The following is an 8524-nucleotide window of genomic DNA, read 5'->3' as shown; positions in this document are numbered from 1 at the left end:
TATAAGATCTCCAGCTCACACCAGACATCAGTTTCCTTCGCACAGCGCTTGAGCTAAGATCTACAATTTTATTTCACGATGAACTCTAACAGTCTGAAACGAAAAAGTGAAGAACCGCAAAGAATAGCTAAATCTTCAAAAAATGAAGAAACTGGGATACCTTTTACGGAGAAAAACATACCGAAAGGGTTGTTTCCCATGGGTGAGGATGTCTTCGTGTATGCAGCTACTTACAAGTCAACTGTTAGTCTTCATGTAAGGAAGTTTCAGAAACACGGGGAGAAGTTTTACCCTACGACCGAAGGCATAACTCTGCGCCCCTGGTGGATTCCCTACCTCCTTGGAAGAAAAGCTGTGCCCCAGACAGACAGAGAATTGCATACATTATTTGAACATGAGCTGACCATCGAGAGTTCCGATTTTGCGAAATTCAAGTTTACCCGTTTAGCACAAACAGAGAAATCGAACACCCGATCCCTAACACTGTCTGCAGAGCAGTGGGGGGAAATGATCCGCCAATACAATCCTATCTCCAATATTCTTCTAGACCATCGGTTTGCAGGAATGGAATTTTTTCGGTTTACAGTTCGATCGCGGAAACACCTATAGCCAAGAACCCTCTACCTGAATCTCTAGATAGCGGATTAGGTACCCAGTACCTTTTCAACGTGTTGGAATTCATCATATGCAGCATCATGAAAGAAAAAGGTCTCAAGCAGCCCACAATGTTAGCTGAGGAATTGTGGGGGAACCGCATTGAGGATTTTAATTCGGTAGCCTTTACAATTGAAATAGAGGATATCGCAGAATCATTTCGAGAGAAGCTATGGGAAGAACACCCCTTCCTGAATATGAAACCTGCAATGTATGTTACAGAACCCTTTTTGAAACAAGCTCAATTAAATCAAGTTTTAAGATCAGCCCGGGAGAAGCTATGCCCAGCAGATGCATTTGAATATTTTGAATAAAATTTTGTATTTATGTATAAAAATTATTTGTAAATATGTAAGGAAAAAAAAAGAAAGTTTATAAATATGTATTAAACAACTAGTTTCCAAATAAAATATCATTGCTTAGAATAAATTTATGTTTTTATTGTCTTACAGTATTTTTACAAAATCATTTAGTAGATATTTAAAAATAAAACCGTGAAGAACTCTAAGTTAGAAAATATATTTCAATCAAAACAATGCTTGTGAAAGAAAAAAAACAAAAAAAAAATATTATCATTACATTTATAAAGAAAAAAAGACATATTGGTAAATGCTTTAATTTTTTTCCCCTCTGTGAGTCAAAGCCAATGAAATTTAAAACATGCATTGCTTATTTGAAGTCGCTCTCAGATTTGCATAAACATGTAGAGCGAACGATTGAACTGATATGACTCATACTGTGTCATATCAGGTTCCGCTCTATTGCGTAGGCTCTGTTTTAGACAAGAACGAACAGGATTTAAATCCCTGTGCAATATGACTGTGTTAGAGGGCGCTGATTGTTTCTTGTTGACGTCATGTCGTCCCGTTAATGGGATTGGTGAGCTTTCTGATGACGGCATCGTATACGTCATAGTTTAGACCACATAAATACCACTTCTCGCAGTTGGCTATCTCAGTTGACGTTTTTTTGAGCTACAGTTTGTTGGCTTTTTTGGTTGCCCTCTGTAGCCCGTTTTTTGTTGCATGCTCAATATGCCTTTAGGAAATAAGAGAAAACTGGATGAAGATTCTAGCAATGTAAGTAGATTTGTGTCATTCATTTTATTCTAGCTATAAGGATATTCAGGCGAGTTCATTAATTTTTATTTTCTCTTTTCAGTATGCTGAAGAGTTACGGGATTCTGACGATGACGTAAGTATTTGAAAATTTCTAATTGTCAATGAATTTATTTATAAATACTTTTAGCTTTAGAATTTATATTTGAGTTTATTTGCTTTCTTCGTAGAGTTTGTTTATTTTACAACTTATTTCTATTTTACAGTTAATAGGAGAACCGACTCAAGAGTTTTACGAAGTTGATGACAACGATGTAAGAAGTTATATTTATTAAAACTTTATTATTATTATTATTTTTAACATTTGACGGAGTTAATGAATGTTATGATATTTTATTTTAGGTAATTGGAGAAGGCACTCAGTCTTTTGCTGAAGCTTCGCAAATATTTCACGAACTGCCGCTTTATTACCAAGTGGGCTCAGGTTTTGAGGTATTTTATTTTTTGAAAAAATATTAATGTGTTCTGATTTTTCATTTTATAATTTGTATTTAATAGCTCCTTTTTTCTGTTTTCCTTAATCATTGCTTCTTTTTTACAGACTAATCCCGACCAGCCTCATTCAGGTGCTGCTTTCATCGAAGACGAAGAAAATGGCTATCACAATGTAAGAACTTATGCCTTTACTTTGTTTTCATTTTTTTCTTGTTATAATGTCATATAAATTTATTTTTTATTTTTTTTTTATAGTTGGAAAATGCGGTACGATTGGATGTGCATTCTCGAAGAGAGAATAAAAAATACAATGCGAATCAAGTGGTATTTCGAGCTAGAGTGGATACAGATCAACTGCCTACAGAACTCCAGAACAATCCCTTGGCTGCAGCTAGGGAATCCGTGCGGGAGCTGTTCCGGTTGTTGATTGAACGATCAACGGAAGGGTTGAAACCATCGGACTTGATCCGCTTCTGCATTCAATCAGATGGGCTGGATAGGCCTCTATCAACAAGACTAATGCCTGTCTCCGAACTGACTTTGGAGATTTTACTTGCTGCAGTACTCAAAGTGCTACAGTCCAAAGACCAAATAATGCTCGACTCGACCTTTTTTGTGGACATAGTGACATTACGAAGAGATGTAGGAGCTGGGCGAATATGCAAAGTCGTCAATCACGAGGTGGACCGCTTACGAAAGCAGTCTATTTTAAGTATTCCAATGGTCGAAGAAGGAACATGCTGTGCAATGAGCATTGTGTTTGCATTGGCTCATTTGCATAAAGACACGAAACTGGTTGATGTTCTGAGAGATCGTCGACGATCCACATTGCAGAATAGGGCACGGGAGCTGCATGTTGCTGCTGGTGTGCCTATTGGGCCATGCACCTACGCAGAAGTAGCGAAATTTGAGAAGCATTTGGATATCCAAATTGTCGTGATTTCTACAGACAATCTGAACAAGGTTAGTTTTTTTTAATTATTTTTTCTTTGTGGGAATATGTATAAATTTATCTTTTTGCATATTTATTGTGTTTTTAAACTTTCAGGTATCTTATAAAGGACCCTACAGGGAACAAAGAATCAACCTTTGGTTACACAACCAGCACTTTGATGTGATTAAAAGTTTAAAAGGATTCTATGCAAGCAATTTTTATTGCGAAACTTGTGAGAAGCCTTATGATCACATTGATAGGCACATCTGTCCTAATGCCTGCCGTATTTGTTTCAGAGTAGGTTGTACCCCACAACAACCAAAGCGCTGTTCAAACTGTGAACGGCTGTGCCAATCAGATGAGTGCTACAGTGCGCATAGAGAAAAAAAAGGCAAGCAACAATACTCCATTTGTGATACGGTAAGCCATTTTTTATTTACCTTTACAATAATTTCTTTAATCTATTGATGGTTTAAAATAGTTTTTTTTTCTAGATCTATCAATGCTCCAAATGTTGCAAAATTATCAGGAAGCGGGAGTGTGCTAGAGAGGCACACAAATGTGGGACGGTCAGTTGTCCTTCATGTAAAAACTACGTGAAATCCGCTGACCATTTATGCTATCTTCGCACGATTCCCCCTAAGAAATCATCGGATCGGTTGATCTACTTCGATTTTGAAACGGATCAATCATCCGGTGAACATGTCGTTAACTTTGCGGTAGCACAGTATGCTGATGGAAGGGAAAAGGTGTTTAAGGGCTACGCAGCCTGTTCGGACTTTAGTTCATGGTTCTTTAGTTCTGAGCACAAAGGATATACAGGAATAGCGCATAACATGAAAGGGTAAGTATATTTTTGTATAATGGTTGTAGTTTAATGCGTCTCTATATTTCTTAACACTTTTGTTTTAACGTTGTACGACATATTTTTATTTATTTATTTCTTTTTTACTAGGTTTGACGGGCATTTCATTCTATCTTGGCTACTAGAACAAGGCACTGCTCCAAATGTCATTCCCAACGGGTCCAAGCTAATGACAATAACTCACCCGAACTTAAACATCCGCATCATAGACTCTTTTAACTTCCTTCCTATGGCTCTAGCGAAGTTGCCTGAATGTTTCGGGCTTGAGGAGTTGAAAAAGGGCTATTTCCCCCATACTTTTAACACTCGAGAAAACCAGAGCTATGAGGGTTCGCTTCCAGAATTAAGGTATTTTTGCCCTGATTCGATGTCACCGGCAGCGAGAGATAGTTTTTTGAAATGGTATAAAGAACATGAGATGGACAAGTTTGATTTTCAAGAAGAGATGTTAGCATATTGCAGGTAGTTGTTATTCTTTACATATATTTATTTTATTTGCATACTTTTAATGATTTTAATTTTTTTTTCTTACTTTAAAAGGTCAGACGTAGATATTCTTCGAAGGTGCTGTAACATGTTTAGGAAAGAATTTTTAAAAATCGCCCAAGTTGATCCATTTTGGTGAGTGCTTTTTTTTCTTTTTAAAATACAATTCAAATATTGTTTAATACTTTCAGAGTTCAAAATATACTGACATTTACTTGTTATCATTTTCAGCTATGTAACTATAGCATCGTGTTGTATGGCAGCTTATCGAAACAGCCATATTCGTCAAAACACAATAGCAATGGTGCCAGTCAATGGATACGTCAATAACACCAACTTTAGTGCGGATAGCATACGATGGTTGGATTTCGTGTCCGAAACCACAGGACAGCAAATACAGCACGCGTTGAATGCTAAAGGAGAGAAGAAAATAGCCGGAATATCCGTGGATGGTTTTTGCGAAGCAACGAAAACTGTGTATCAATATCATGTAAGTACTTTTCTTTTTTTTTTAACTAACTGTCTTTAAGAAATGATTTTAAAATACTTTTTTTTACTTATAGGGTTGTTTCTATCATGGATGTGAGATCTGTTATGATCGAGATGCTTTGCATCCGTTTACAGGAGTCAGCATGGCAGTTCTCAGAGCAAAAACTGAGGAAACAACTGCAAAATTGAGAGCTCTTGAACTGGAAGTGGTTGAAATGTGGGAACACACTTTCTTGAAAATGAAGAAAGAGTGTTCTGAACTCCAAGTTTTTCTTTCATCGCATTTCATTCAGGATCGATTGAACCCTCGAGATTCGTTTTTTGGAGGCCGTACTAACGCAATTCGCTTATACTACGAAGGAGATGCCAAATATATCGATTTCACTTCTTTATATCCATGGGTGAGAAATTTATATTTTATTTATCCTTTTTAATGTTTTATCAATTTTTTCATCAAAAAAAAAAATCTATAATTTCCTTTTTATTCTTTTTTTAGGTTAACAAATACTGTCAGTACCCAATAGGCCATCCAGATATAATCACCGAAGGGTTTGGGGACATAGAACAGTACTTCGGCATAGTTAAATGCAGGGTTGTGGCACCCCGTGAGTTATACCTTCCAGTACTACCGTTTCGGACACAAGGGAAGTTGATGTTCCCGTTATGTAAGACATGTGCTGAAACGTTGCAGCAATCGCCGTGCACTCATACTGAGGACGAAAGAGCCTTGGTTGGCACATGGGTCACTGAAGAGGTGAAACTGGCTGTCAGGAAGGGCTACCGAGTGACACATGTAAGTATTATCTTCTCTTTCATGTCCTTCTCTTTTGGTATTGATTTAGAAAAAAAGTACTAATTATTTTTTTTCCATGTAGATCTACGAGGTGTACGATTTCAAAAAGAAGTCAGATTCTCTTTTTAGGTCTTACATTGACCTCTTTTTGAAAATAAAACAAGAGAGCAGCGGTTGGCCCGCGGAATGTGTAACCGATCTAGACAAAGCAGAATATATTTCACAGTACAGGCAAAGGGAAGGAATATCATTAGATGCAGCCAGTATTGAGAAAAACCCTGGTCGTCGACAAGTTGCCAAATTGGCACTTAACAGTTTCTGGGGACGGTAAGCATATTTATTTACTTTACTTTTTATTTATTTTATCTATGTCATTTTTGGGAAACTACATTATCTAATAATAATCATATATCTTTTAATATACAGATGGGGCATGAATACGAATAAGACGCAGCTGACGTATGTTACTTCGCTTCCTGAGTTAAATAAAATGCTTGCAGATTCAACGAAAAATGTAAGTTTTTAAGCTTGAAGAAGCTTTTGTTTTTTAGAAAGTTATACATATTTGTTTTTCTATGTAAATGGCATATCTTTTTCACACATTTCAGATCAAGGATGTATTTTTCCCGAAGGAAGAAATTGCAGCTCTGCAGTGGGATACCTCGGAGAAGTTCGTCTCGCAAGACATTTCAACCAACATCTTCGTCGCTGCCTTCACCACGGCCTGGGCGCGACTCAAACTTTACCAGGAAATGGATAAGTTGGGCAGATCGGTGCTCTATCACGACACTGATTCCATCATTTATGCAAGTAACGGTTTAAATGATCCCCCTATAGGCAATTTTTTAGGAGAATTCACCGACGAATTAAATGGGGACACGATTACTACATTTGTGTCTGGTAAGTATTATTATTGATATTTCATTTTTTCATACTTTTTTTTTTTTTGAATCTTATTTTTTCATTTGCCTATTCCTTCTGTTTTTCAGGTGGACCAAAGAATTACGCGTATGAAACATCTAGAGGTAAAACGTGCTGTAAGGTAAGGGGGTTTACCTTAAACTTTCGAAACTGTCAAGTATTAAACTTTCATTCCATGAAAATCCTAGTACGGAGCATGGATGACGAAGGAGTAGTCATCACAAATCCAACCACGATAACCCGTGAGCCTAAACGCTGCAAAGTTATTAACAAGAAAGAGACAAAACTATACCGAATGGTCTATGATAAACGAGTCATTGTACCCTCTGACCTATCCACTCTTCCCTACGGATACTGAACTTCTCTTCCATCTTTAAGAAGAAAGGCAGAAGAAAAAAAAAATCTTTCTCTTTAGAGCAAAAAAAAAAGGCCCTTTTCAGGGCCACCCCAAATAACATGAAATGGAATGCTTACATTGCAAAAAGTCTTTTTACAAGACCATACATAAAAAAGGTTCTTTTCAGAACCACGAAAAAACAAAGGCCCTTTTCAGGGCCACACAGAGAAAAAGACCCATTATGGGCAAACTTTTCTTTTTTTCAGAGCCAACTGGATTCCTATATAAGGTGGTATTCTTTTTCTTTTATTAAAGGTATAAAAAGCTTTGTATACGTGTGAGACAATCATTCGAAATGGAGTTCCCGTACTTGAAACATCCTTCCACGTGTATGATTTCAGGCCCCACGGGCTCTGGCAAAACTGTGTGCGTAAAGCGCTTAATCGAAGAAAACATGTTCAAACCTCAGCCTCAAAAGATTATTTACTGCTATGGAGTCTATCAGCCCTTGTTTAATAAAATGAAAAATATCGAATTTGTCGAAGGATTACCCTCTTATTTAAATACTGTACGAGACGTTATTATTGTGATTGATGATTTAATGTCAGAACTAGGAAACGATTCACGGTTGACTAAACTTTTTACAAAAGGAAGTCACCATAGAAATATTAGCTGCATATTCATTGTTCAAAATATTTTTTATAAAAGTACGGAAATGCGAACAATCAACTTGAATTCGCATTACTTAGTGCTGTACAAAAATCCTAGAGATAAAAGTCAAATTACTCATCTTGCTCGCCAAATGTTTCCAGGCAAAGTTAAGGCTTTTCTGGAAATATTCAACGATGCCACAAGTCCCGCGTACGGATATCTTTTTCTAGACTTTAGACCCGAAACTCATGACCGTTTACGCATGCGCACAGGAATTTTTGCCGGAGATATAAATTACACGTATGAGCCTCGTTAGTCATTTCTGGTGTAGAAACAGGAAGAGGAAACATGTCTGCTGTTGTAGTTGATTTTGAGGGCTTTCAATTAGCTCCACATAGCTATGTTATTAAGGAGCTTGCATTTTACTCTGTGAATCACAATTATCATGGCCGTTGGTCCTTCTTACCTCCTCGACCCTGGGAAGAATTATCATACAGAAAACAGAAAAGTTATTCTTGGATAATCCGAAATTTACATGGATTGTCCTGGGAAAGCGGCGAGTTACCTTACAAAGCTCTACGACACATTTTGACTATGTTGTTCGTTTCGTTTACTGACATATACGTCAAAGGTTTGGAGAAATGCAAATTTTTTGAAAAGTTATCTGGAAAAAAAGTATTGGATTTAAACGATGTTGGTTGCCCTAAATTTCATGAATTAGAAAGCAGTTATGTTTCTTGTCCTGTGCATCCCACTTACTTTAAGCACTGTGCTTTGGCAAAAGCGGCTGCATACGCCAATTTTCTATAAATAAACAGCACACACCACCAAATACGTCATT

General features: G+C 37.0%; 3 protein-coding genes across 3 annotated transcripts; all 3 read left to right on the top strand.

Moving 5' to 3' along the window:
• The first annotated feature begins 1688 nt into the window (after positions 1-1688).
• Positions 1689-3989, top strand: LOC129216553 (uncharacterized). Its single transcript, XM_054850767.1, has 6 exons — positions 1689-1733; positions 1816-1848; positions 2314-2379; positions 2463-3170; positions 3256-3561; positions 3636-3989. The coding sequence occupies exons 1-6, from the start codon at positions 1689-1691 to the stop codon at positions 3987-3989; spliced, it is 1512 nt and encodes a 503-aa protein (XP_054706742.1).
• An 804-nt stretch (positions 3990-4793) lies between these two features.
• LOC129216552 (uncharacterized) lies at positions 4794-6105 on the top strand. The gene is made up of 3 exons (XM_054850766.1): positions 4794-4982; positions 5478-5774; positions 5857-6105. The coding sequence occupies exons 1-3, from the start codon at positions 4794-4796 to the stop codon at positions 6103-6105; spliced, it is 735 nt and encodes a 244-aa protein (XP_054706741.1).
• Positions 6106-6207: 102 nt separating this feature from the next.
• On the top strand, positions 6208-7053 carry LOC129216065 (uncharacterized). Its single transcript, XM_054850209.1, has 3 exons — positions 6208-6288; positions 6383-6674; positions 6764-7053. Exons 1-3 carry the CDS (start codon positions 6208-6210, stop codon positions 7051-7053), a joined length of 663 nt encoding a protein of 220 aa, XP_054706184.1.
• The last annotated feature ends 1471 nt before the right edge of the window (positions 7054-8524 follow it).

Source organism: Uloborus diversus, chromosome 2, assembly GCF_026930045.1.
Source record: "Uloborus diversus isolate 005 chromosome 2, Udiv.v.3.1, whole genome shotgun sequence".
Lineage (NCBI taxonomy): Eukaryota > Metazoa > Arthropoda > Arachnida > Araneae > Uloboridae > Uloborus > Uloborus diversus.
This window is presented reverse-complemented; position numbering and strand designations above follow the sequence as displayed.